Raw genomic sequence first — 26,543 nt, 5'->3', positions numbered from 1 at the left:
CAGCAGGGCACCCCCAGGACCATGGTCTCCCTCCTTATTTACCCCTCAGGGCTGGGCAGGGGGCGGCGAGGTCCCAGGCAGTGGAACCACTGGCCCCAGGAGGTCCCGGCCCTCCTCCCTCCCAGCTCCATTGCAGACCCGGTCGCGCCTGCCCGTGGGATGCCCCCCGACGAGTCCAGCTCTCTGGATAGCTGCAAAATCCCAGGGCGGGGGGCAAAACAGAGACACGGGGCAGAGCCCCCCTCTGCCCCCGGACGAGTCACTGGGGCACCCCAAAAAGCTCTGGGGGACGAATCCTTCGGGGCGGCTTTCCCCGGGGGCTGCGGAGCAGCTCGCCCGGACGCGAGGCCCGAGCAAGGGGGCGACCCCGGGGGGCACCCCAGCTATGGGGCACTAACTGAGCGCCACAGCTCCCAGCACTGCTCCCTGCCCCACTGGCCCCAACCCCATAGCCCCCATGCGCTGCCCCCCAGTACACAGCATCCCCAGCCCCATAGCTGCATGCAGTGCCCCCAACTGCACAGCACCCATAGCCCCCATGTGCTGCCCCCCAGTGCACAGCCCCCCAGCCCCAGAGCGCCCATGCAGGGCCCCCCACTGCACAGCCCCCGGCCCCCCGCGGCTCCTCGCCGGCCCCACAGCCCCGCTGCCGGCGGCGTCGCTGCCCCGCGGCCCGGCCGTAGGGCGCCCCCCTGCCGGGCTCCCGCCCCGCGCCGCGCCGGGGGGGCCGGGGGCGGCGGGCGGGGCCTGGCGCGGGCCGGGCCGGGGCCGGGGCCGGCGGGGAGCGGCGGCGGCGGCGGCGGCGCGTGAGTGCGGGCGGCCGGGTCGGGCCGGGCCGGGCCGGGGCGGCCTGCGGGCCCTGGGGGCGCTGCGGGGTGTCGTGGGGCGCTGCGGGGAGTTGTGGGGCGGCAGCGGCCTAGGGGGCCTGGGGGGCACTTTGGGGTCCTGGGGGGCACTTTGGGGGGGGGCTTTGGAGTGGCAGAGGCCTAGGGGTCCTGTGGGGGCACTTTGGGGTGTTGTGGGGCACTTTGGGGGGGCTGTGGAGCAGCAGAGGCCTAGGGATCCTGTGGGGGCACTTTGGGGGTGTTATGGGGCACTTTGGGGTGTTGTGGGGCACTTTGGGGTGTTGTTGGGCACTTTGGGGAGGCTGTGGGGCAGCAGAGGCCTAGGGTTCCTGTGGGGGCACTTTGGGGGTGTTATGGGGCACTTTGGGGTGTTTTGGGGCACTTTGGGGGGGCTGTGGGGCAGCAGAGGCCTAGGGGTCCTGTGGGGGCACTTTGGGGGTGTTATGGGGCACTTTGGGGTGTTGTGGGGCACTTTGGGGGGGCTGTGGGGGCACTTTGGGGCTGTTGTGGGGCACTGCAGAGAGTTGTGGGGCGGCAGCGGCCTAGGCGGCCTGGGGGGCACTCTGGGGGGCAGCCGCGGCCTAGGGGTCTTGTGAGGCACTTTGGGGGTGTTATGGGGCAATTTGGGGTGTTGTGGGGCACTTCGTGGGGGGCTGTGGGGTGGCAGAGGCCTAGGGGTGTTGTGGGGCACTTTAGAGGTGTTGTGGGGCACTTTGGGGGGGCCGTGGGGCAGCAGAGGCTCAGGAGCTCTGTGGGGCACTTCGGGGGTGTTGTGGGGCACTTTAGGGGGGGGGCTGTGGAGCGGCAGAGGCCTAGGGGTCCTGTGGGGCACTTTGGGGGGGGGGCGGGCTGTGGGGTGGCAGAGGCCTAGAGGTCCTGTGGGGGCACTTTGGGGCTGCTGTGGGGTGGCAGAGGCCCAGGATCTCTGCAGGACACTCTGGGGTGTTGTGGGGGCACTTTGCAGGTCCTATGGGGCACTTGGGGGGAGCTATGGGTCAGCAGAGGCTCAGGAACTCCATGGGGCACATTAGGGGTGTTGTGGGACACTTTGGGGGTCCTGTGGGGCACTTTAGGGGGGGCTGTGGGGCAGCAGAGGCCTAGGGGTCCTGTGGGGCACTTTGGGGGTGTTGTGGGGCACTTTGGGGTGTTGGGCACTTTGTGGGGGGCTGTGGGGTGACAGAGGCCTGGGGGTCCTGTGGGGCACTTTGGGGCATTTTAGGGGCACTTTGCAAGTCCTGTGGGGCAGTTGGAGGGGGGCAATGGCGTGGCAGAGGCTCAGGAACTCTGTGGGGCACTTTGGGCTGTTTTGGGGTGCTTTGTGGTTGTTGGGGGGCAGCAGAGCCCCAGGAGCTCTGTGGGACAGTTTGGAGGTCCTGTGGGGCACTTTGGGGGAGCTGTGGGGCAGCAGAGCCCTAGGAGTCCTGTGGGGACTCTTTGGGGGTCCCATGGGGCACTTTGGGAGTGTTGCAGGGTGGCAGGGGCCTAGAGGCTCTGTGGGGCACTTTGGGGTGTTGTGGGGGGCACTTTGAGGCTGTTTTCGGGCACTTCAGGGTTGTTGTGGGGCAGCAGAGGCCCAGGAACTCTGTGGGATGCTTTGGCGGGGGCTGAGGGGCAGCAGAGGCCTAGGGGTGTTGTGGGGCTCTCTGGGGGGGGGGCTGTGGGGCAGCAGAGGCCCAGGATCTCTGCAGGACACTTTGGGGTGTTATGGGGGCACTTTGCAGGTCCTGTGGGGCACTTGGGGGGAGCTGTGGGGCAGTAGAGGCCCAGGAGTGTTGTGGGGCACTTTGGGGGCATAGTGGGGTAGGGGAGGAGTGGGGGGTGCTACGGGGCAGGCTGGGCCCCGTGGGGCTCAGTGGGGCGCAGAGGGAGCAGTGTGGGGCAGCTGCGAGCAGCCGTGGGTCGAGGGGAGGGAGCTGGGGGGTTGCGGTGCTGGGGGGGGCAGATGGGGGGCGCCGCGAGGGCTGTGACCGCTTTCCCTCCCGCCGCAGGGGGTGGCGGAGCGGCGCTGGCGGCGCGGGGACCTGAGTGGGCCGGACGCATGGGCAGCGGCGGGCGAGGTGAGCACAAGGCCGCGGTGCCGGGGCCGGCATGTGCCCGTGGCGGTGGCGGTGGGGGGGTTGCCGGTGCAGCCCCCCCCACTTGGCCCCGCGGGCAGCGGCGGGCGGGTTGATTTCGGGTGACAGCTCAGCGGGCGAGAGCGTGCAGGCAGCAGCCCCCCCCCCACCGCTGCCCGTGCCAGCTGCAGCTGCCTGCGAGATGCGACCAGGCAGCGGGGGACGGATCCAAGCCAGCGGCTGGCTCGCGTCACGCGGGCGTATGGCGTGGGCCTGGCGGGGGGGCAGCAGTGGGGGGCCCTCCCGGAGCCCCCTGGGCTGGCGGTGTGCCGTGGGGTTGGCAGCTGGGTGGAGGGAGTGGGGCGCGGAGAGCCCCGTGCGGGCCCCCAATCCTGGCCCGGTCCTTCTATGGGGCAGGAGGTGGCCCAGCCAAGGTGGTCCCTGCCCTAATGGGACTTTCTGGCCTGGTGGCCCGAAGTGTGGGGCAGAGGATGTGGGGCATCCTGGGCTCTGTGAGCGCACATAGGGTGGGAGGTGGGTCCTGCCTGCGTGCTGGGGGCGGCGCTGGGGGCGGCGCGGCGGGACTGGGGCGGCGCGGGACCGGCGGGCGGCGCGGCGCCGAGCGGCCGAGCGAGCCCGGGCACATCATGGGGCGCCCCGGCCCAGGTGGGTTGCGGCTTGGCCCCATCCCCTCCCCACGGCCCCTTCCTGTGTCTCTGCAGGGGCGCAGGGGGCCGGGGGGTACTGGGGGAGTGTGGGGGTCGCGGTGGGGCACCGGGTGCTGTGGAGCAGTGGTGTGGGGCAGTGGGTGCTGCTGGGGTATAGGGCTGTGGGGTGGTGAGTGCTGTGGAGTATAGAGCTGTGGGGTGGTGGGTTCTGTGGGGCAGGGAACTGGGGTATGGAGCTGTGGGGTAGTGGGTGCTGTGGGGCAGGGGGTGTGCAGTATAGGGCTGTGGCTTAGTTGGTGCTGTGGGGCAGGGCTGTGGGGTAGTGGGTGCTGTGGGGCAGGGGGTGTGGGTTACTGGGTGCTGTGGGGCAGGGATTGTGCAGTATAGGGCTGTGGCTTAGTGGGTGCTGTGGGGCAGGGGTGTGGGGTAGTGGGTGCTGTGGGGCAGGGGGTGTGCAGTATAGGGCTATAGGGTAGTGGGTGCTGTGGGGCAGGGGGTGTGGGTTACTGGGTGCTGTGGGGCAGGGATTGTGCAGTATAGGGCTGTGGCTTAGTGGGTGCTGTGGGGCAGGGGTGTGGGGTAGTGGGTGCTGTGGGGCAGGGGGTGTGCAGTATAGGGCTGTAGGGTAGTGGGTGCTGTGGGGCAGGGGGAGTGCAGTATAGGGGTGTGGGGTAGTGGGTGCTGTGGGGCAGGGGGTTGGGGTGTAGAGGTGTGGGGTAGTGGGTGCTGTGGGGCAGGGAGTGGGGAGTACTGGATGCTGTGGGGCAGGAACTGGCACACGGCAATGTGGAGGATGGTGTGGGGCAGCGTAGGGGGCACCAGGTGCTGTGGGGCAGGGTACGGGGCCCGGCCATGGGAGTATGGTAGGGACATGGAGGTGTGTAAGGTTTGGTGGGGTGCTGCAGAGGGGCTGTGGGGCAGGGCAAGGGGGTGCGCTGGTGGGCGCTGTGGGGCGGGGGGCTGTGCTGGTGGGCGCTGTGGGGCGGGCAGGCAGGCTGCCCGGGAGCCGGCTCTCCGGGGCCTTGCGGGATTTGCCTGCAGCCCTGGCAGCTTTCCTGTGGCGGGGTTGCGCCGGGGCACGGCGAGGGGCAGGACCACTGCCCCACGGCGCCACCGGGGGCCCCGCCGCCCCTCTGGGCACCCGCGTGCTGCTCCATTGCGGGGCACAGCCCCATCCGGGGGGGGGCTCGGCAGCACCTCCTGCAGCAGGAGGGCTGGGGCTATTGGGTGCTGTACCCCCCTTTCTACCTATTTCTGCTCTCCAGGGGGAAATGGGGCTGGGGGCTCTGCGGTGTCCCTGTCCCCCAAGCGCCCCCTCTGCGTGCCCCCCAAGTGCCCCAGCCCAGCTGGCCTGTCCTCTGGGCCCTGTGGAGCTTTGCCCCCTTGAAGGAACGGGGCTGTGGGCTGCCGGCCTGCTTCGAGGGACCTTCTCCTGCCTCACAGCTGCCCGGGGGCCCCCACGCCACGGGGACCTCTCCGGCCCCAGGAAGCGTCGCCGGCGCGGGAGGCCCTGGCACATCCGCGCCGCCCCCCCGGCTAATCCCCGTTTTATTCTGGTTCGCTTGACGTCTCTCCCGCCTGACGCATCCCTTTTCCGGACCGGGGGCTGCCGTCTCGAGGTGTCTCTTCCCCGCAGGTCGCCCGCGTGCCCCTGCCCGCCCGGGGCCCCCCCGCCATGGCCATCGTGCAGACGCTGCCCGTGTCCATCGAGGCTGCTCCTGAGGGGGCCACGCAGCTCCGTGCTGGTGCCCGCTCACCGCCCACCGCCCGCGGTGCCATGGGCAGCGTCGGCAGCCTCATCTCCAGCCGGCCCTGCCACGACCGCTCCTGCAAGCCCGCCGACGGGGGGCCCTCCGGCTCCTTCCGCAAGCAGGACGGGCTGCTCCAAGCGACCCCCCAGGACCCCCTGCTGCACGCCCTGCCCCCCAAGAAGCCCTGCTCAGCTGTGCCCGGCGTGGCCCACGCTTACGCCAACGAAGGCTTTCACGGCGACTGGCTGGAGGCCGCCTCTCCCGTCAGCCCCTGCAGCGACTCGGATGAGGCCCGGGATGACCGAGCCCAGAGTGGCAACATCCGTGGGCCCCCTCCCAAGCTCGTCCCCGTCTCCGGCAAGCTGGAGGAGGTAAGGTGGGGGGGCAGTGGGGTGGGCAAATGTTGGGGTCTCTACCTTGCCCCCGTACTGTACCCTACCTGCACGCTGGGCCATGCTGCCACGCGGCCTCTCCGGGGGGTGGCAGCTCTGCTGAGCCCCACGCTCTCGCCTCTGTCCCTTGCAGAACGTGGAGAAGACCCTGATCCGCCCCATGGCCTTCAAGCCGGTGGTGCCCAAAGTAAGGACTGCTCCGGGAGCAGCCAGTCTGGGTGCGCGCCCGGGGCCCCCGGTGCTCTCGGAGAGCCAGGTGAGCCTCACGCACTTGCTGGGGGCCACCGGCAGCGACAAACCCGGCTCGCTGAGCTGCCGCACCAGCAGCCACTCGGGCACCCTCTCGGACTCGGGGCGCAACTCCCTGTCCAGCCTGCCCACCTACAGCACGGGCTGCAGCCAGCACGCCGAGGCAGGCACCCTTCTGGCCACCCCGCACGGCCACCCCGACGCTCAGGGCGGCTACCGGCCGCTGGCCGGCCCCTCCAACTCGGACAGCGGGCGCTCGTCCTCCAGCAAGAGCACGGGCTCGCTGAGCGGCCGCGGCCGGCCCTCCTCGGACAGCGGGTCGTGCGGGCGCTCGCCCCTGCCCGGAGATGAGGTGCTGCTGGTGCACGAGCTGGAGGACAAGCTGCGGGAGAGGGAGGCCGAGCTGCAGCAGCTGCGTGACAGCCTGGATGAGAACGAGGTGGCCATCTGCCAGGTATGCTGCGTCACCCCCCCTCGGCCTTGCCTGGCCCCTGGGGACCCTCGTATGGACCGTGGGCACCCTTGGTTGTACCAGGGCCGCTGCCTCGTATGGACCTGTGGGATTGTACGGGCCTGGAAATGGGGGTTCTCCCCCCGGCAGTGGGGCTGGGGAGGGGAAGCCATAGAGAGTCCTATGAGTGATTCTGGGGGTGCTGACTTGGGAGGGGGCTGGCATGCCAGAGAGAGAGGGGGGGTGGGGGAGTGCCCCTTCCCCACTGCTCTGTGGGGGCACGTGCTGTACCGCGTGCAGGGACCGTGGTCCCCCTTCCGGGGGGGCAGCAAGGGGAGCCCCTGCGCCGGGGTGGGCGGGCGAGGGGTGCCGCGCCACGTGCCCAGTGTCTGCACCGTGCCCAGGTGTACGAGGAGAAGCAGCGGCGCTGCGAGCAGGAGCTGGAGGGGCTGCGGCAGCGCTGCGCGGCCCAGGTGCGCCAGGCGGCCCAGCAGGCCCAGCGTGGGCAGCAGGTCCTGCAGCTCCAGGTCCTGCAGCTCCAGCAGGAGAAGAAGCAGCTGCAGGAGGACTTCGCCCAGCTGCTGCAGGAGCGGGAGCTGCTGGAGCGGCGCTGCGCCTCCTTCCAGCGGGAGCACACCGAGCTGGGACCCCGGCTCGAGGAGACCAAGTGGGAGGTGAGCCGGCGGGCTCGGCGGGGCGTTTGGGGTGCCCCTGTCCCAGGTGGAGGCGGGGAGGGGGCGCAGCCAGCGCCTGACCTGTCGCTGCCCTGCAGGTGTGCCAGAAGTCGGGGGAGATCTCCCTGCTGAAGCAGCAGCTGAAGGAGTCGCAGGCGGAGCTGGCGCAGCGGGGCACGGAGCTGCTGCTGCTGCGGGCCCAGCTGCGGGAGGCGCGCGCTGAGCTGCAGGTGGGTGAGCAGCAGGCGCTGGGGCTGCAGGAGGCCGCCCGGCTCAAGGCGCTGGAGCTGGAGGTGTGCGCCAACGAACTGCAGCGCCGCAAGAGCGAGGCTGACCTCTTCCGCGCCAAGGCGGGCCGGCTCGAGCAGGAGGTGGCGGGGCTGCGGGACGCGGCCCGCGGACGCTGCCCCGAGCCGGGCGAGGGGGGCCCCGAGCCCGGCGAGGAGGCCTGGGGGGCCGCGGGGCTGCACCGGCAGCTGGAGCGGCTGCGGGCCGAGGTGGCGCTGGAGCGGAAGCGCGGGCAGGAGCAGCGGGACGCCTTCGAGCGGGAGCGGAGCACGTGGCAGGGCGAGAAGGAGCGGGTCATCCAGTACCAGAAACAGCTGCAGTACAACTACATCCAGATGTACCGCCGCAACCGGCGGCTCGAGCAGCGGCTCCAGCACCTCCGGCTGCAGGGCGAAGACCACCCGCCCGAGCCTTGCGACCCCTCTGGCCCCGAGCCGCCCTTTGAGGAGATCACGGCCACCGAGATCTGAGACGCTGCCTGCCCCAGCCCCGCTCGCGGATGGTAGGGGGGCCTCCAGCCCTGTGGATTTTGGGAGCCTTGGGCTGGGATCAGGGATCCCCATCTCCCCCTGCTATGCAGAGACTGGTGGCACTGGAGCGTGGATGCTGCCCCCTGCTTAGCATCAGGCCGGGGTGGGGGTGAGGCTGTGTTGGCACCCACTGCGGCAAGGGGATGCTCCTGAGATGTCGGGCCAGGTGGGTGCCGCGTGCCCGGTGCTGGGGCTGCCTGGAGCCGGATCCTGCTGATCCTCTTAGTGTCCGGGGGATTAGCGGCGCTGGCTTCAGCCAGGGTCACCTTGCATAGCAGGAGGGCTGGGTTGTGTCCCCCCTCCCCTTCCCTCCTGGCACCATCACCCACCCACTTCCAGAGGGGACAGCATGCCCTGTCCCTGCCTGTGCCAGCCTTCCCCCCACCCCCGATGTCTTCGTCAGGGGATTTGTTTCTGTGCCATTTTAAATAACTCTATTTTTATAGGACCTACCAAAACATACTGCCTGCCCCCAGCTCATGCCCTGCCTGCGTGTGGCCCCGTCACCCCTGCCGTGGGGCACGTTGCCCTCAGTGCCTTTCCCATGCCCTTGCTCCCCAGCATCCCGCCCCCCCCCCAAAAAAAGCCTGGCCCATGCCCCTGTGATGCCTGGCCCAGGGGTGAGGGGCACGGTGCCCGGGGGGGCCAGTGCTGCTCACTGGCTGGGGACACCCCGGGGACCACGCCAAGCCTGGGGGTCCCAGGGGTGTGTGTGTGTGGGGGGGGGGGGTCAGCACCTGCTCCCTGGGGAGGTGAGGGGCTGAGCTGCTGTGCCCACAGAGTCAAACCAAAGGAAAAGCCTGGCCATGCCCAGCTGTGGCTTGGTCGCCCCCAGCTCTCGGGGGGGTTTTATACTTTATTTCCGTTGTGTCCCACTTCCAGAGCCTGGCTCGCCCTTGTACCACCCCAAAATGCCAATTAAAACCAAGCTCCTGGCTGTGTTTTTTCAGGGCAGTGTCACAGCTGTGTGTCCAGAGCGGGGCTGGGTGCCACCTGCCCCCCCCCCCCCCCCAATGTCTCCAACCTGCCTCTGGGTGCTCCCGCGTGGGTCCTGCTGGGGGAAGCTCCTCTGCGCCCAGGCCGTGGGGTGCTCTGGCGCTTGCGCCCCTTTTCCTGCTGCACTGAGACCGGCCACTGCTGGGTGCAGGAATGAGCCGGCTCCTTGGGGGTATGGGAAAGCTTGAGGGGGGGGGGGGGTGCAGCATCACTCCGGGGGGGCCACGGGCACCCGCACCACCAGCTCCATGGGCTCCTTGGCTTTGTTGCGGTAGGCCTGGCGGATGATGTCCACAGCCCGCTGGTGCGTGACGTTCTCCAGGCTCTCCCCGTCCACCGCCACCAGCTCGTGCCCAGCCTGGTCCCGGGGCAGAAGGCAGCAGGGTCAACCACGGCTGCTTTCAGGGGGCCAGCGCCAAGTGTCACCGGGGGGAGGGGGGGGCAGGTATGCCCAAGTGCCTGGTGCCTGCTGGACCACCCCTTCCCAAACACCCTGCCCCACGTGTCTGTACAATATAGGGAGAAAGAAGGCCTAGCCTCCCCTCCAGGGCCAGTTCCCCATACCTTGAGGACACCGCTGAGGAAGGCAGCTCCCCCGGGGAAGATCTTCTCAATCTTCACCATGGGCTGCGCCCGCGACTCAATGCCGCCGGAGATGCTGATCCCTGTAAGATGGCCCCAGATTGCCAACGTCCCCCAAGCGCAGCCCCCAATGCCAGCAGCAGCCCATCCATCCCAAGGGCGGTCCAAGGATGCCCAGGATGGAGGGCAGAGGGATTTTGGGGGGAGGGGTCCCCAAGGCACATCCCTATCCCCCTTTACTGGGAGGCCACCCCAGTGGGGGCCAGCTGCCCAGCACGTGCCACGCACCCAGCGAGTGCTTCAGCTTGGAGAGGGTGACGGTGAGCAGCCGCTGCTCCTCCTCTTCCTCCTCCTCCTCCCCAGCGGCCTCAGGGCCGTTGGTGGCTGGCTTGGCCCCCACCTCACCTCCCGGCCCCCCAAAGAGGTGAGCGAGGGGCAGCCGGCCCCGGCGGGGCTTCACCGGCACGGAGTGGTGGGGGTCCTCAGACCTGCTGTGGGGCGCCAGGGGCTGCTGGCGCCAGGCAGGCCGGGGGCTGCGCGAGCGCCCCTCTCCCAGGGGCTCCGTCAGCAGCCAGTTGGGGGGCCCAGGGCCCGCGGCGGGCAGGGGGCCGCTGGAGCAGGTGTAGGCGTCCACTGGCACGTCGGGGAGGGGGGTGTAGACGCGGGGGTGAGACCGGCGGGGGCTTGGGGAGGCCCGTGGCCGGGACGGGCTCCCCTGCAGCCCCCCGGCTTCCTCCGGCTCCTGGGCTCCCGCCGGCTTCAGCAGGAATCCGCCCCGGTAGTCTGCAACGAGAGGGGTCAGCTGGGCTTGGGGACACCCCCCTGGCCGCCACTGGGACCCCTGGCACACAGGGACTGGGGGTCTCCCTCCTCCTCCGCCCCCCAACTCTGCCATTGGACTCCAGCTCCCCCTCCCCAGGACTCCCCATCCCTCTCCCCCTTGGGACCCCAGGGATCACTAGCCCCCGGGAACACCAGACGCCCTTCCCTCCCCCCCCCCCCAGCCTGATGGCACCTGGGACCATCCCCGGCACCCAGTGACCCCAGACCCCCTCTCGCCCTGCTCTCCTGGCCTCCCCAGCACCCAGGCACCCCAGCTCTGCCCTCCTTGGAGCCCAGCTCTCTCCATCCCAAACTGCCCCTATATCCCTCCCCCGCCCCAAGCCTTCTCCCTCTTTCCCAGTGCCCCCCATGGAGGCAGAGCCCATGGGCAGGGCAGATGCCGTGGGGCTGGCTGTGGGGCAGGGCACTCACCAGGCACTGGTGTGATGAGGTGTCTCTTGGGGGGTATGTCGTGATGGGCCGGGCGGAGGGCAGGCGACCGCACCGAGCGGCTCTTCAGGGCGTCGTACGCCTCCAGCTCCAGCGGCATCACCATGCTGTCGAACCGGCCCAGGTCCGTGGGGGCCACCACGCTCCTGCGGGGGCAAAGGGGGCTGGCTTGCACGCGTCCGGCCCGGGAGCAGGACCTGGGCTCCCTCCCCGCCAGCCCTGCACCCAAGGGTCCGCCCCCCCAGTCGCAGCCACCTACCTCACATCACGCAGCAGCAGCACCTTCTCGGGCCGGTCCAGGATGGCGAGCAGCGGCCTCACCAAGTCCTCTACGCTGCCCTCATGCAGGTACTGTGGGACAGCACCGGCAGTCAGCAGGATCAGGCCCCCTGCCTGGGCCGCGCTTTGCCTCCCGGCGGGGCTGGAGAGGGGCTCACGCGGGCCCGGCGCTGCCCGTGGTGCCGTACCCGGGTGCAGTGGCGAAGCACGGCCGCCACCTCGTCGGGGCTGAGCAGCCGGGCGGCGGTGTCCTGCACGAGGGGCAGCCGGGCGGCGGGGTCGCTGCCGGGGGGCTGCAGTGCGCCCATGCCCGCGGGGCCCAGGATGCTGGCGCGGCGGCTCTTCTCTGTGGGCGGGGCAGAGCAAAGGGGGGTGGCCAGCGGGGCACGGACCTCCCTCACACCCCCTGCCCACCCCCATGCAGCACGGGGCGGCACCCCCCACTCACGCACCCCACACAGTGCCAGCGCCCACGGGCTCGATGCATGCCAAGGTCAAACGCACACACGCTGCCCCCCCTCGCCCCAGCATGCAGGGGTGCACAGGCCCCCGTTACCCCGCTGCAGGCTCCGGATGACAAACTTCTGCACAGCGCCTACTGCAAGGGAGACGGAGACGGGTGAGCACCCACAGGCACCGCAAGCCGCGGGGCCAAACCTGTCCCCCATCCCACCCCGGGACCCCTGTGCCAGGGGCTGGAGGGGCGGCGGTGCCCCATGCTGGTGACCACTTTGGGGGGGGGAACCTGTCCCAAAAGGGCATCCCGCTCCACCCTGTCCCCCAGCCTGGTACCTCTGTCCCCGTCGGGGCGCCCCGGGGACTTGGCGTGCGCCCGGTGGTCAGGTGCGGGGGGGTCTGGGCCGGGGGGGGCCCAGCTCTGGCTGGTGGCACGGCCGCCCTTGAAGAAGAGGTTGACGAGGGTCTTGGAGCGGTGCAGGCCGGGGGGGGCCCCCCGCACCCCCAGCTCCTCCGGCTTCTCCTTCTTCCGCTTCTCCTCTGGGCAGAGAGGGGGGTTGGGGTTGGGCGGGATGGGGGGCACAGCGGGGTATCCACCGCCCACCCGAATCGGCATGCAGGGAAGGGGCTGGGAAGTGGGGGCACAGCCGTGGGCACAGGGTGTGACTGGGGGGCACAGGCTGGGGGGGAGCCCCCAGCCCCGGGTGGGGGGTGGGGCTGCAAGCCATGGAGATGGGCTTTGGGATGCTCTAGCTGGAGGCAGCGGGGAGCATAGGGATACAGGGTAAGGGCTATAGGGTGCTGGGTTGGGGGGGGGTCCAGGACCCACAGGGATGCCCAGGGCTGGGGGTGCAAGGCCGGGGGGGGGTCACAGGTGTGGGGCAGGGGCCGGTGCCTACCGGCGACAGTGAGATCGCTCTGGGAGCGCGTGATGGGCTGCCGGGGCCAGCTCAGGGCCAGCAGCAGCGCTGTCTTGGGCGAGTGGGTGAAGGGCCGGCGCGGGAGAGGGCCGGGGGGCTGGCCCTGGCCCCCCCGGATGGCCGTGTCGCGCAGCAGCTCGGGGGGCCGCACCGTGCGCCGCGTCTCCGGCAGCCCCTCGACAGCTGGCTCCGTCTGCATGGCCCGCTCGGCGCGCTCCCGGCTCCAGCCCCGCCGCAGCCCGTCCTCCGTGGAGATGGCCACGTCCACGGTGCGGGCTGGGGGGCCCGGGGCGGCGGCGGCCAGGCCATTGAGTGCCCCCGGCGCCGGCCCCGACGAGTACGAGGAGATGGAGGAGCTGGTCTCTGAGGCCTGCGACAGCTGCTGCAGCTGCCCGTTGGTCACTGCGAAGGCATGACAGGGACAAGGGGTGACACCCCAGCCTGCCAAGGACGGACACGGGGGGCCCATAGGGCATGGGGACTGCCAGGTGCCCTACAAGGACTGGGGGATGCATAGGAGCCCACAGGTCCATGGGGACCAGGAGGCCACGGGATGGGGAGCTCCACATGGCGCTTGGACCTTCTCCCTCCCCACCGGGGACCACGGGCTCCCAGCCCCTCAGTGGGCGCCAGCCACCAGCCTGGGGGGGCCGGTGCCCGCGCGGTGCTGCCCTTACAGTGACTGAGCCAGCAGTATTCGGCCACCATTTCCTTGTAGGCAGGGAACCGGCCGGTCTCCTAGGCGCGGAGGGAGAAGACGCGGGGGTCAGCGCGCGAACCCGATCCGGGTGCAGGCCATGAATAATGCATCACCCCTCCCACCGGCCTGAAACCCAACCAGCCCCATGGCAGCGCCACCTCCCCCCCCCCCCCCCCCCACCGCCACGGGCACCGGGCTGAGCTGGGGCAGCGCCAGGCACGGGGGCACGCGGACCCCCCACGTCGCCCGGGGGTACCTTGATAGTCAGCATGATGTGGGTCTGCCCCTTCAGCACCTCCACTGCCTTGCTATGGCTTATGTCTTCGAACTTGACTCCGTTGGCTGCAAGGACTTGGTCTCCCACCCGAATGCCGTTCTGCTCCGCCAGCCCCCCGGGGTCCACCCTAGGGCAGCACAGGGGCAGGATGGGGCCGAGCCCTCTCCGGTCCCCTGCTGCTGCCCCACACCTCCACCCGGGCAGCCCCGTGCCCCCAGCGCCCGAGTTGGGGGGTCAGTCCCCATCTCCGCAGGCGCCGGGAGGGCACGCGGGGCGGCCGTACTTGGAGACGTAGATGCCGAGGCCGAACTCCCTGCCGCCGCGGATGTTGAAGCCCAGGCAGTAGTCGTCGGAGGTGGTGTAGAGGTGGACGATGCGCCGCAGGCCGTCTTCGGAGCCGCTCTCCGACGGCGTCGAGCCGCTCTTCTCCACCACCAGGCGCCTGTTCACCACGTCCACCCTGTGGCACGGCACGGTGCTGCGGGGAGCTGGGGAGGCTGCGGGGTCCAGCTCTCGGCCTCCAGCGGGACGAGGACATTGGGAACCCCCAGCCGAGGATATTGGGACCATCCAGCCGAGGACAGCGATGGGGAAGGGGGGCTTTGGGGTTAGCGATGGGGCCAGCCCCCCATGCAGGCTCACACCCATCCTGCCTGCTCCGGTCCTTCCTACCCCACAGAGCATTGCGCCCCATCCTGGGCTCCTCCTCGCCACCCAGCCCTGATGCTCAGCTCCCTCAGAGCATCCCTGCTGTCCTCCCCTCCATGGGGCTGGGCTTTGGGGGATGCCCTGCTCACCAGGCCGTCTTCTCCTTGGAGAACTTGATGCCCGGCACGCGGCCCATCCGCCGGACCACCATGCGGAGGCGGTTGTTCCCGGTGAGGACCTTGACGGCGCTGCTCATGGTGATGTTCTCCAGGCTCACACTGTTCACCTCCGTGATCTTGTCGCCCACGCACAGCCCGGCCTGCTCTGCGAGGGGCACGTGGCTCGGCCGGGTGCCTGACCCGCGCGGGCACAGTGCCGGCCCACGCAGAGGGGTGGGAGCACCTGGGCTGGGGGAGTGACCCCCATGGCGCTGGAGATGTAGGACCCCAGCAATCGCACCGAGGCCGTAGCGGGGACGGGAGACTTGTCACCTCATGGTGGCCTGGGGATGGCCCGGCTGGAGCTCAGAGCCATCAGCATGAGGCTGCCCGTGCCTGTGCCCCAGCCCTTTGCTGTAGGCATCTGAAACCACCACAGTTGGAGAAGGTAGAGGAGGTAGAGGACCAAACAGTGGGTGCAGACAGTGCCATGACGGGGGCTCTGGGGCGCTGGGCTTGGTGACCCGCAGTGGCTGGACCTGGTCCCTCCCACAGGCAACAGGATGGTGCCCCACATGGTGCCCATGACCCCGGGAGCTCCCCGTGGGGCTCTCAGTGGTGCACATCTGTCCCCACCGGTGTCCCTCGCCCCGTCCCGCTTACCAGCCGCACTGCCCTCCTCCACTTTGCTCACGAAGATGCCCAGCCCGTGCTCGGAGCCGCCGCGGACGCTGAAGCCCAGCTTGCCGTCCAGGCTCTTCTCCACCGTGATGGCGTTGATGATGTCGCTCTCATTGCTGCTGGCTGCGGGGACAGAGGAGCGGGACGTGTGGGAGAGAGGCATTTGGCCCTCCTCGGCCCACACAGGGACACCGCTCTCTGAGCGCCTCGCGGCATGCCGAGGACCCAGGCGTCCGGGGTGGGTTTGGAGTCGGGGGCTCCGTTGCGGCCAGCCGAGGAGGGGGTCTCCCCAGCCAGGCTCCCCGCCAGAGGCCCGGGCGCCCCACGCACCTTCGATGGGGGAGTTGATGAGGATGACGCGGCCCATGGGGGAGGCGGCACGGCTGCTGCCCCGGGCGGCCCCGTTGAGCAGGCGGCTCTGCTTGCTCAGGAGGCAGTGGGCGGCCAGGCTGGCCTCGCTGCTGGAGCTCCGCGACCGGCTGCCCGCCGTCATCTCCGACAGCGCCGCATCTGAGCCCCGCGCCATGGTGGCGCCGGGCACCGCGGCGTCGGGGCGGCCGCCTCCTCACGGGGCCGGGGGCGCCCGCCGGCCGGGGGGGCACATGGCGCGGCCCCGCAGCACATGCCGGGCCGGGGCCCCGCTCCCGCTCGGCAGCGCGGGGCCGCCCGGGCCGCCGGGTGCTCGGCGCTGCCGGCTGCTCGGCGCCGCCGGGTGCTCGGCGCTGCCGCCACGGCTCCGCGGCGCGACCTGCGGCGGCGACAAGCAACGGGGGCTCCGTGACCCTCCCCGACCTGTCCCGTCCCCCCTCTCCGCCCCATCGCACCCGGGGGGACGAACCGCCGTGGGGTGTCTGACCCACTGCGGGGGCCGCAGGGAAAGTTTTGGAGGGGGGGGAGCAGTGCAAACGCGGAGGCGACGCTGGGATGTCCCCCACGCCGGGGGGCAGGATCGGACCCCCCCGGGGAGGGTTGGAGTCGCTTGCGGGTTCCCACGCGGGCGCCGCGCCGGGGGGTTCCCACGCATGGGAAAACGGCGCCCGGCCCGGCTCCAGCGCGGCCGCGGCGCGCCGGGCCCCGCCGCCCCCCCGCGCCCCCGGGGGGGGCCAGGGCGCCGCGTCCCCCCCGCGCTCTCCTCACCTGCGCCCACGGTGCCGCCCGCGGAGCCGCCGCGGCGGCGCGGGGGGGCGGGGGAGGGATGCGGCGCGGGGGGGCACCGCCCCCCGCCCCCCCGCGGCCCGCACCCATTGGCCGGACCCGCGCGGCCGGCGCTGCCATAGGGCGCTGCAGCTGTCAGTCAGGCCTGGCCGGGGCCGGCCTTGCAGCGGGGGGGGGGGACTGCCCTGTTTCCCCCCCCCCCCCCAGCGGTGCCACGGATGGGGGGAGTCCCCCACCCTGCAGGGGTGCGTGGGGCAAAGCCTGCCCCCCCCCAGCATGGGGGCTGCCCCTCCGCCTTGCACAGGGGAAACTGAGGCACGGGGCAGTGTGGGGTGTCCCCCCCGCCTTGGTGACCCGAGCCGGGGTCCCCCCTCCCGGGAGCGGCGTTGCCCCCCCGGCCGCCGGCTTGCAAGCGGGGCCCGGCGGCGCCGCCAGCGCGAACCCGACACCGCGGCGGCGGCGGCGGCGGTTTCAGGTGATGCGCGCCCGGCGGTGTTGGGTACCGCGGGGGGGCCCGCAGCAGCCTGGCCCCCCGCCCCCGCCGCCGCGGCCTGTCCGCCTCGCCCCGCGACGCCCGGCAGCTGGGGAAACCGAGGCACGGGCAGGCCGAGGCGTGCACACGCCCGGACACGCGTGCTTGCACACTGCTTCACGGCGGAGCAAACACGCAGTGCACAGGCTTGTGCGCCCGTGGGTGCAGAGCCAGCCCCCCGCGTGCACCCCGGCTGCTCGGGCCCTTGCACGCGTGCCCACGCGTGTGCGTGCCGCCCGCGGCCCGTGGCGCGTAGCCGGGTGCCGCTGCCCCCCGGGCGGCGGGGAAGGCCCGGCGGAGCCCCCGCGGCCTGCGGGCGCCGGGCCCGCCTGGGCCGGCCTCGGTGACGGTGACGAGGCCGCACGTCAGCGGCCCGGGCGGGGGGCGGCGGGAGGCGGCGCGGCGGGCGCCATCCCTGCGTGCGCCCCGCGCCTCCGCACAGGCACGCCAGGAAGCCGTGAGTGCCCGCGGGGGGGGGCCCTGCCCGCCGCCCCCCGCCCCCCGCCCGGCCCCGCGCCGTGGGGCGGTCGGGGGCGGGGCGGAGGGGTGATGGGGGGTGACTCACCCCACGGGAATGTCGCCGGGCGGTGGGTGGGGGCACCCCCTTCGGCCCAGCCCGGGCGTTTTCGGGGAAGGGGGGGGGTCGGGCACGCTGGGGGCACGCTGGGGGCACGAGCGGGGGGGGCCCCGACCCCCCAGCACAGGTTTGCACCCCAGATTGGCCTGTGCCCTGCCCAGGGGGCCCAAAGAGGGGGCTCAGCCCCCCCCCCCCCCACTGCTGCCTGCTCAGCCTCTTGGCGGGACCATGGGGCACCCAGGGGGGTGCTGGGCTGGCGGAGGGAGGGGGCATGGCTGGGCGGATCCCCCCCCCGCTCTAGCCGCGGGAAATGCTGGCGAGGAAGCGGGGGCTGCGGGGGGGCTGTGCCATTTCAGCACCCTGTGGCTGGATCCTTCCTTTTGGTGCCCTTCCTGCACCCTGCAGCCCCCCCCCCGCACCGGACCTCACTTATCGGCACCCCCCCCCCCCCATCCTCTCCGGGAGCCCAGGCATCTGGGCTGGGCTGCGGGGGGGGGCCCAGCCCTGCTGGCTGGTGTGAGACAGGTTTGTGGGGCTCCTATGTGATACATGGGGGGGTTAATGTTGGGGCACAGCCCCGGGGTCCCCCCACGCTGGGAGCTGCCAGCTGAGCTCGGGGGTCCGCGCTCGGTGCCACTGTGAAACAGGATGCCCCAGCTCCCCAGTGCCCCCCCCCCGGTGTGGAATAAACCCAAAAGGGGGGCGGGGGGCAGGGAGCGGGCACCCCATCCTCCTTCCCTCCGGTGGCGTGTCCCCAGGCGATGCCGCCGGCCCTGCCTGCCACCATCAACATCCGGGAGCCCCGCTGGGACCAGAGCACCTTCCAGGGCCGCGCCAAGCACTTCTTCACGGTGACGGACCCCCGAAACCTGCTGCTCTCCGGGGCGGCGCTGGAGGAGGCCCGCCGTGTGGTGGAGGACTACAGGTGTGCGGGACGCTGTGGTGGGCAGGATGGGGCCGGGGTGCTGGCCCCGAGGGTGGGCAGGAGGAAAGGAGCGAGGGTGGGGAGGAGGAACCCAGGCGTCCGGGCTTCCCGGGGCGGTGGGGGGTGGTTTCGGGGAGCCGGGAGAGCAGGCCTCTTGGGGCTGTCTCCTGTGTCCTGGCTGGTGGGGCTGGATCCAGGTGGTTTGTCCCTGCCGAGATGGGCACCAGGACCTGCCCCCCATGCCAAAGCCGGCTGCTGGCTCGGGGCGAAGGGGCACTGTCCCCAACCGCCTGGTGGGCCCCACGGCATTGCCAGCACCTCCGGGGTGCCGAGCTGCCCCACGTCAGGTGGGCGGTGGTGGGGAGGATGGTGACGGGGTCTGACCCCTTCTGCCCGTCGCCTCGCAGGGCGGGCATGGTGCCCCCGGGGCTGACGGAGGACCAGCTCTGGCGGGCCAAGTACATCTACGACTCGGCTTTCCACCCCGACACGGGAGAGAAGATGCTCCTCATCGGGCGCATGTCGGCCCAGGTGCCCATGAACATGACCATCACCGGGTGCATGCTGACCTTCTACAGGTACTGTGGCCCCCCCCCCGCCCATCCCGGCCCCCCCTCGGTGCCCCCGGTGTGCAGGAGGGGGAGTGTGCCCTGTACCTGGGGGGGGATCCCATGCCATATGGGCCCCAGGGTGGTGGCAGCCCCTGGTGACGCCAGCGCCCTGCTGTCCCGGCAGGACCACGCCGGCGGTGCTCTTCTGGCAGTGGGTGAACCAGTCCTTCAACGCCATCGTCAACTACACCAACCGCAGCGGGGATGCGCCCATCACCCCCAGGTAAGCGCCCCTCTGCATTGCCCCCCGGGGCCCCCAGAATGCTGGGGGCTTCGCCAGAGCCCCTTGTGCCTTGCAAGGAGCTTCTTGAAGAGCGAGGGGCCATGAGGTGTGGCGACAGGGACCTGGCGCACCCAGAGGTGACGGGACGAGAGCGGGGCTGCCTGGTGGGTCGGTGGCAGAGCTGGGAGAGGAACGCAGGTGTCATGTCTCCAGCGGCTATTGAAGGGCACGCTGTGCCCTGCTTCCGGGGGGTCGTGGGATGGCGGGGACCCGGGCTCACCGGTGTCATCTCCTGCCTTTGCAGTCAGCTGGGAACCGCCTACGTGAGCGCGACCACGGGGGCAGTTGTCACGGCATTGGGGCTCAAATCTCTCACCAAGGTAAGGCAGGCAGACCTGTGGCCATCGCTGGCCAGGGGTCGTGGCCCTGCTAAGACCGTCCCCTTGGGGTGTCCCCACTGCCTAACCCCCCTGAGCTGGGGCGGGGGACACAAGGGAGCCCCTCTCCCAGCAATGTCTCCAGAGATGGCCTGTCCCCTCTGGCCCTGCCAGCCTGGCTCCAGCCCCTCCAGCTGGGTCTCCCCACGCTGGGGACTGGATGGAGACGTGGGCCACCCGATGGGGATCAGCTGCCCTCTGGGCTGGGAGTTGAGGGGAAGGAGGGAATGGCTTCACCCCCATGGGGCTGGGACACCCTGAGGTCCTACAGGACTTGGTGGCAAACCTGGGGACAGCCAGCTGTGCCCCCAAAGCCCTGCCGTGACGTGTCGCCCTTCTCCCCCAGCACTTGCCGGCCATCATCAGCCGCTACGTGCCCTTTGCAGCCGTGGCTGCCGCGAACTGCATCAACATCCCGCTGATGAGGCAGAGGTGAGTCCCCAGATTTGGGGCGCTGCCCTGGGCTACACCGGGCCCTGGTGTGGGATGTGGGGGCAGCGGTGCCCCAGGCTTTGCGGGGGGCTCCGTCCTGAGCCGACTGGGATCCCCCACCCTGAGGCCTGGGGGCGGCTTGGTTTAGAGGGTGCCGACACCTGATTGCATCCCAAGGGATTATTGCTGGAGCCAGCTGTGAGCTCCCTAGCCCCATCTGGCCCTGCGAACCCCACCAGAGTGTGAATGTGGTCTCCAGCTGAGACCCCCCCCAACTCATTACACAGTGCAGGGGAGGCAATATGAGAAGAGAGCAGCCTCCCTCGGTGAGGGGCGCCATCCCTCGGTGCCCCCCATCCCAGGCGGGCTGCTCTGGGGCCCCTCTCTCACCCCTGCACTCCCTGCAGGGAGCTGAAGCTGGGGATCCCCATCACAGACGAGAACGGCAACCGCCTGGGCGAGTCCACGGCCGCGGCCCAGAAGGCCATTTTCCAAGTGGTGGTGTCGCGCATCGGCATGGCAGCCCCGGCCATGGGTGAGTCCCTCGGGCGCTGCGGCATGCGGGAATGGCTCCCACAGCTGGTGGGCACCTGTGGGCGCTGGGAGCTCATTGCCTTCTCCTCTGCCCCAGCCATCCCGCCGGTGATCATGAACGCCCTGGAGAAGCGAGCTTTCCTGAAGGTAAGGCCGGCTCCTGGGCGGTTGGCACGCTGCGGCGGGCACCGACCTGCCTGCGCCGCCAGCCCTGTTGACACGAAGCCTCTCCCATCCCCGGCAGCGCTACCCGTACCTCAACGCACCCCTGCAGGTCGGCCTGGTGGGACTCTGGTAAGTCAACCTCGGAGGCCCTGCTGTGCGGCCGGGTCCGGGAGCCGTGGTGCTCCATGCCGTGGGGCCACCTCTCACGGCTCCCCTCACCTTGCCTTTGCAGCCTGGTGTTTGCAACACCGCTGTGCTGCGCGCTCTTCCCCCAGAAAAGGTAAGGATGGGCAGCTCCCGGCAGGCAGGGCGGGGAGCGGGCCGGCTCCCCCCACTCCCGGCCCTGAGTCCACCTTGCCTCGGCAGCTCCATGCACGTGAGCCGCCTGGAGCCCCAAGTCCGAGCTCGGATCCGGGAGAAGGACCCCAGCGTGGAGGTCGTCTACTTCAACAAGGGGCTCTGAAGGAGGTCCCCGCGTGCCCACCGGCGGCCGAGATGTGGGCCGCGGAGCTGCCGGGCCGGCATGCCGCTGCACTCGGCCCCGGAGCAGCCCTCCAAGAACACCGCTGCTTCCCCTTGGCTCTCGTGTGTCCGTAGGTCCCAGGTGTCAGGGCCGTAGGTAGTGCCGTAGACCCCTGTGCCGGTCCTTCCCGAACAAACCCAGGCAGGTCCCTGGAGCGGGATGCTGGGGGACCCCCTTCTCTGCACCCACAGGTGCTTTCTCCTGCCCCTTTCCGAGGCCGGCGCAGGAGAGCAGCATTGCGGCTGCAGGCAGCTGGGAGACCAGGAGGCATCAGGGCTCGAGATCGCTGGCGCTCAGCCCGCGGGCACCGTCGGCAGGGTGAGGCCACCCCGAAAGCAGGGAGTTTGTGCCCCGCTCAGCTGCAGTCTCTGCTGCTCACTGCAGTGGGCCCTGGCTCGGCCCCGGCCCCGGCCCCGCTCCCGGCTTGGCCTTGCTCTCGGCACCTCTCTTTCCCTCCCGGCTGTCACCCGAGTGTGTCCCTTGTGCGTGTGCATACATGTGCGTGTGTGTAGCTACGTGTACAGCCACGTCCTGGCGTGCGCGGGCGGCGAGGGAGGTAAATCCCTCTGCCCTCAGTGCGCGACCTGGCCCCGTGCACCTGCGCAGGCAGTGGCGCGGCCAGAGACGGGCCCTCATCTCATCGCCAGCGGTGCAGAGGGAGGAAAACTGCGCTCCCAAGCTTTAGGAGGCCAAAGACGATCACAGTGCTCGAGGTTTGAACCTGGGGCGCGAGGGGAGAAGCAGTGAGGTGCCCCCCAAGCTGAGCCCGGCGCTGCCCCGCAGTGCCCCGGGAGTCTGGCTGCTGCTCTATAGGGATGGGAGAGCAATGCCACAAGAGGAAAACCTCCTCCTCCAAAAAAAAAGAAAATAAAAAAGCCAGGGTGAGTGATTTTGGATGCACACAGTGTCTTGAACCCTGCGGTCTCTCTCCTGCCATGGGTGTGTGCTCGCAGCTCACCCTGTGCTCTCCTTTCCGGGCTATTCCAGGGCAGCAATTTAATCTGGCTTTCTGGCCCTTCTATCAACAGAGCAAATCACACACTTTAATCTCCTCAAACAGCCCCTTGTTATTCTCTTTTAAACGTCATCTTTGTTCGAGGCCGGGCTCCCCGCGTGGGGTTCAGCTGCACCATCTCGGAGCACCCGCTTGCAGAGGGACCCCCTCCCACGGCTTTAAGCACACCGCGGTTTCCTCCAGTTATTTTTGATATACCTATTACATACAACACATATATACCAAATAAAAAAGGCAGGTTGTTTATACAAAACCAAAAATGGAGAGAAGTGTGTTGATTACCTAAGCGACCGAAAGCTGCCTGGCGGCTGTCCGTCTGCTCCAGGCACGGGGCAGGCTTTCTGCCCCAGCACCCTGGCCACGAAATGGGTGAGGATGGAGGAGGCCTGGGCTGCCAGGCTGGGTGCCGGGGTGCTGCGTGCGCTCCTGTTTTCCAGCCCGCTGCCTTTGCAGCTGCCCCCGATGGCTTGGTTTGCGTTTAAGCCCATCCAGCTGTCGGGAGGGTTTTTTTTAGCACAGGCAGCTTTGCACCTCGCCGCTGTGCTCTGCTAAGCCCCTGCTCTCGCTGCTGCCCGCGTGGGGAGGCGGGAGGCATTTGCCGAAGAGGACTGGTGGGAGCAGCCGCCGAGCCTGCAGGCTTCACGTCGAACGGGGACAGCAGAGCAGGGTTGTTGCAAAGCCAAAGACGGGCAGATGCAGAAGCTGGCCGAACTCAGACAGCAGCCTCAGTTTCCCCTTGCTGCTCTCCCGCGGCCCTGCTTTTCGGGAGAGCTCAGCAGCCGCAGCGTTCACCTCCAGCCCCAAATAACTGCCCCCCGCTCCCAGCCCTGTCCTGGCCTCTGTGCTCCCTCCCCGCCGGCTGCTGGTGGTGCCTTGCCGGGGGTGTGTGTGGAGACCCCCTACAGCTCTCTCCCTCCCGCAAGCCTAAGATACAGGAGGGGTGTCTCAGTGTGGCCTTGCTCTGCTGGCGTGTGCCACTGTGCCCACCGGACCGGGGAGCAGACCGGGGCAGGCGTGGGGGGGGGGGGTAACCAGCCCCTTCCTTCTGCCGGCCCCGGCATATTGCAAATGCGTCCCCCGAGCCAGCCATTGGCGGCTTATAAATAATGCAGCCCCTCGCCGTGCAATAAGGGCCTGTCAATTGCTGCTCTGCTCTCATAAATTAAAGATGAAAAGGTACAAGGCTCTTGCCAGAAAAATGAAGACAAATTTTTAATAGCTTGCCAAGACGCGGGGAGATGGAGCGCTCGGGAAAAATGAATTACGTTTTTATTATGTGTTTTATTGTGCTGTAATTGAACGGGATTAGCTGAGAATACAATATATTTCCAGGGCAGTGCAAGGAAAACAAAAATAATGATGACACCCCTCTGCTTCCCCCCCTCCCAAGCCGGCACATGCCGTCCGCTGGGCGCAGGGACACCCTCCTTGCATGCACGGGCTGGGAGCTGGCTCGGCGTGGAGATGGGGATGGGATGGAGATAGGGATGGGATGGAGCCAGGTGGGGATGTGGGGATGGGACACCAGGGCTCTGTGCGGCTGGGTCTGACCTGGTCCCTGGGGGTAGGGACTGGCCAGAGCCCCCATGAGCACCCAGAGCTGTGGGGCTGGGGTTCCTCTGCATGGGAGGGCTCTGCTGCAGAGCCTCTGGGTGTCTGTCCATCCGTCCCTGCATCCCCACCCGTTTTCATCCCATCTCCACCTGTTTTCATCCCATTCCCGAGCCTCCTCCTTTGCCCCCCAACCCATGCCCAGTGCAAACTGGTTCCCCTGAGCTGGGCCCTGACAAACTCATCTCAGCCCAGGGAGCAGTCCCAGGCTAGATCTGCCCCACGCACCGAGCTGGACCGTGCTGGCTGTCTGGTCCCAGAGCTGGTGGCACTGCCATGAGCCCGCGGACTTGGTGACTTTGCTGGGTGAGGGGGGACCTGCCCCATGGGTGGCTGCCATCGAGCAGGAGTCATACGGTGGAGGGAAAGGGAGAGCAGCCCCGACTGGTGAATTTTGGGGGGGGTCACAAGGCTGCCTCCGTCGGGGAGCCTTGGCAGTCGCCCAGGACGCCAGGGTCCCTTCCTGAGCTCGTGCCAGAGGTCACAGGCCAGCCCCAAAAGGCAGGGGCGGCGTGTCCCCGGGAGGGCCGGGGGGGGCACAGGGCTGGGGGCATCGATTGGTGCCTGGCATTTTTAATGAGCTGCCCGACCACAAGCTTTAACCTTGCCCATAATGAGGGCGAGCAGCGGTAATTTCTACCACCACAGCCGGCTCCCCCAGCCTTAATGAGCTAATCAATACTTGTTCTCAGCTTAATTTCCAGCTAATTGCTCTTTAATGACGCCTGGAAATGGGCAGCCTCTTGCAGGGAGGGAGGGCAGGATCCCCCTCCCCATTTAGCGTCCCGGCGGCGGGGGGGTGCCGAGCCCTGGCCTGGCACAGGCGCTCAGTGACCTTCCCTGGCTCTGGCATCCCGCTCAGGCCTGGCCGGAGCCGCCTGGGGCAAAGCCTTGCCGTGCCCCCTCCCGAGGGGTGGGCTGGGCTGGGGCGTCCCCATGCACCCCGTGGACCAGTCTGCCCAGTTGCTGGGGGGGAAGGTGGGGACAGGGAGGGTTTGGGGGCGGACGGCGGGTACAGGAGAGCTGGCAGCACCCTCCTGAGCACCCGTCCTGGGCCAGGCAGCCTGCGCATCTGGGTGGGCTGAGCAGAAGGTCCCCGCAGCCCGGCAGGGTCCCCAGGTCCGTTTCCCGCCCGGGGCGTTGCAGTGGGGTGCACGGGGGGTGTTTTGGGGTGCAGGGAGCCGAGGGGGCTGCTGTGGCCATGCATTGCTCAGCCGAGCTGCGGGGCCAAGCCTCGGGGTACCGGGACACGGTGTGACAGCAAGGGGCCGGGGACGAGGCCAGCAGTGCCCTGGAGGTGGCAGCAAAGACCCCAGAGCCTGCTGCCTGCACCTTGCCTGCACCTTGCCTGCACCCGTCTGCGTCTCCAGGGCTCCTGGGCCGTCCGAGCCCCCGTGGGGGGGGCGGGCAGGGGCTGCAGGGTGCTGGGACGTTCAGGCGTGCTGAGCACAGGCTGAAACCTCTGGGCCACCGAGCCCATGGGAAATGGGGAACCCCCCCCCGAAATGGCCAGACCCAGCATCCTCTAGCCAGGAAGGGGCAGGGGGTGGTGGGTGAGCCCTAGGCAGGGTCTGGCTCAGCCTGGTTCCCAGCCCAGTTCCCCGGCTGTGAGTCCCTCCCCAGTGCAGTGGCCCGTTCTGGCTCAGGCACCCTCTCCAGCCTGTCCCTGGGGGCTCTGGCACCCGTCTGGCTGCTAAAGGCATTAGCAAGGGGGACGTGGGTGGGAAAGGGCCTTGGGGTGCTGCTGTGGGAACCTGCCCCCCCCTTCCTCCTAATGGTCCTTTGGACCCACAACCAGGAGGCACAGGCAGCTCAGCCTGGCTGAGCCTATAACTAGATTGATCCCTGGTGCATGCAACCCACAGCAGCTTCCAGCATGGTCACCCAGGGAATGGCAGCACCTGGGCGTCTGGCCTCAGTTTCCCCACCCTGAGCCTCCTCCTACCTCCCATGGCCCCAGTCTGCTCTCGCGCCTTCTCTCTGGATGACGTTTCTAAGGCGCTTTGAGCCCAAATTACTGCCCCAAGGGTTGGCCTGCCCCTCCGACAGCCCATGGCTGCGTGCCAAGCCAGCTCAGGGTGCTCATCTGGATGGGACCTTCTCCCTCAGCTGGGCTCATCTGCAGCTGGAGCAAGTCCTTGCGCTGACTGTCTGCACGGAGATACTACGGTGTGGGATGTGCTGCGGCACAAACGTCCGTGGAAAGGTTGCGAGGGAGATTCAGGGGTCCTGGGCTCTGCAGGGTGACTTCAGGGGTCTGACGTCTTCTGTGCCTCAGTTTCCCCCTGTTTTATAACGAGCCTCTTGCCTTTGGGGTGGTCTTTGACATGCTCCAAGCACGTGAACCATGCTGCTTTGCTTTCTTCTCGTGTGCCCCTTGTCCAACACAGGGAAGAGGAGGAGAGGCATGTGTCTCTTTCTAAATAGCTTCACCGCGGTCTCTCCTCCCGCCCTGGTGACCTTGGGGCAACAGCCTGGGTTGGGTGTCCCTGTCCCACAGAGCCCAGAATAGCTCCTGTTTGCTCTGTGCACCGGGGTCGGGCTGCCGGGGAGCGCCCAGCATGTAGCGGGGCGGTGGGAACAGTGCTGACCTGGCCCCGACGTGTCAAAGTTGGCAGGGCGGCGTCAGCTGGCGGGCGCAGACAGAGGGGGCTTATCCCGGCGGTCCCTGGGAGCAACGCAGGAATGCGGCCCCCGCTGCTGGGCCTTGGTTCCTGGCCCTGCTTTATACGACCTGTTCTTGGATGGGGCTGGTGGAAAAACCCCAGCAAAGGCTGAGGGGCTCCTCCGTGGAAGGAGCTCAGCCGCGTCCAGCGCCAGCCTCTGCTGGGAAAGGGGTCTTGCAGCTCGGTGGCTCCGGCCAAGGAGGACAGCGAGGCAACCAGGGTGGATGTGTCCCTGTGGTCCAAGGAGAGGGGGAGGCAGTGAAAAC

General features: G+C 69.3%; 3 protein-coding genes across 7 annotated transcripts; 2 read left to right on the top strand and 1 right to left on the bottom strand.

The window, feature by feature from the left end:
- Nucleotides 1-746: 746 nt before the first annotated feature.
- On the top strand, nucleotides 747-8,851 carry LZTS2 (leucine zipper tumor suppressor 2). Of its 3 annotated transcripts, XM_064514153.1 has the most exons (6): nucleotides 747-806; nucleotides 2,834-2,902; nucleotides 5,204-5,689; nucleotides 5,844-6,413; nucleotides 6,815-7,084; nucleotides 7,183-8,851. In XM_064514153.1, exons 3-6 carry the CDS (start codon nucleotides 5,243-5,245, stop codon nucleotides 7,840-7,842), a joined length of 1,947 nt encoding a protein of 648 aa, XP_064370223.1. In that variant the 5' UTR covers nucleotides 747-806; nucleotides 2,834-2,902; nucleotides 5,204-5,242; the 3' UTR covers nucleotides 7,843-8,851. The 3 variants fall into 3 exon arrangements, with proteins under 3 accessions (XP_064370223.1, XP_064370224.1, XP_064370225.1); XM_064514154.1 differs by lacking the exon at nucleotides 2,834-2,902 and having other exon boundaries at nucleotides 752-806; XM_064514155.1 differs by lacking the exons at nucleotides 747-806; nucleotides 2,834-2,902 and adding an exon at nucleotides 3,508-3,565.
- PDZD7 (PDZ domain containing 7) lies at nucleotides 8,720-16,072 on the bottom strand. Of its 2 annotated transcripts, none has more exons than XM_064514151.1 (16): nucleotides 16,009-16,072; nucleotides 15,202-15,619; nucleotides 14,854-14,994; nucleotides 14,182-14,356; nucleotides 13,668-13,844; nucleotides 13,364-13,511; nucleotides 13,085-13,145; nucleotides 12,387-12,809; nucleotides 11,824-12,027; nucleotides 11,588-11,629; nucleotides 11,220-11,377; nucleotides 11,012-11,103; nucleotides 10,735-10,898; nucleotides 9,769-10,263; nucleotides 9,463-9,563; nucleotides 8,720-9,256 (listed from the first exon to the last, which is right to left on the bottom strand). In XM_064514151.1, the coding sequence occupies exons 2-16, from the start codon at nucleotides 15,395-15,397 to the stop codon at nucleotides 9,107-9,109; spliced, it is 2,727 nt and encodes a 908-aa protein (XP_064370221.1). In that variant the 5' UTR covers nucleotides 15,398-15,619; nucleotides 16,009-16,072; the 3' UTR covers nucleotides 8,720-9,106. The 2 variants fall into 2 exon arrangements, with proteins under 2 accessions (XP_064370221.1, XP_064370222.1); XM_064514152.1 differs by having other exon boundaries at nucleotides 11,588-11,626.
- Nucleotides 16,073-16,376: 304 nt separating this feature from the next.
- Nucleotides 16,377-21,064, top strand: SFXN3 (sideroflexin 3). 2 transcript variants are annotated; one of them, XM_064514150.1, is made up of 11 exons: nucleotides 16,377-16,501; nucleotides 17,894-18,060; nucleotides 18,468-18,638; nucleotides 18,796-18,894; nucleotides 19,199-19,274; nucleotides 19,678-19,763; nucleotides 20,171-20,298; nucleotides 20,395-20,444; nucleotides 20,542-20,591; nucleotides 20,695-20,742; nucleotides 20,829-21,064. In XM_064514150.1, the coding sequence occupies exons 2-11, from the start codon at nucleotides 17,897-17,899 to the stop codon at nucleotides 20,923-20,925; spliced, it is 969 nt and encodes a 322-aa protein (XP_064370220.1). In that variant the 5' UTR covers nucleotides 16,377-16,501; nucleotides 17,894-17,896; the 3' UTR covers nucleotides 20,926-21,064. The 2 variants fall into 2 exon arrangements, with proteins under 2 accessions (XP_064370220.1, XP_064370219.1); XM_064514149.1 differs by lacking the exon at nucleotides 16,377-16,501 and adding an exon at nucleotides 16,891-17,015.
- The last annotated feature ends 5,479 nt before the right edge of the window (nucleotides 21,065-26,543 follow it).

Source organism: Dromaius novaehollandiae, chromosome 6 (assembly GCF_036370855.1).
Source record: "Dromaius novaehollandiae isolate bDroNov1 chromosome 6, bDroNov1.hap1, whole genome shotgun sequence".
Taxonomy (NCBI): domain Eukaryota; kingdom Metazoa; phylum Chordata; class Aves; order Casuariiformes; family Dromaiidae; genus Dromaius; species Dromaius novaehollandiae.
The sequence above is the reverse complement of the archived record's forward strand: the minus strand, read 5'-3'. Positions and strand labels throughout refer to the sequence as shown.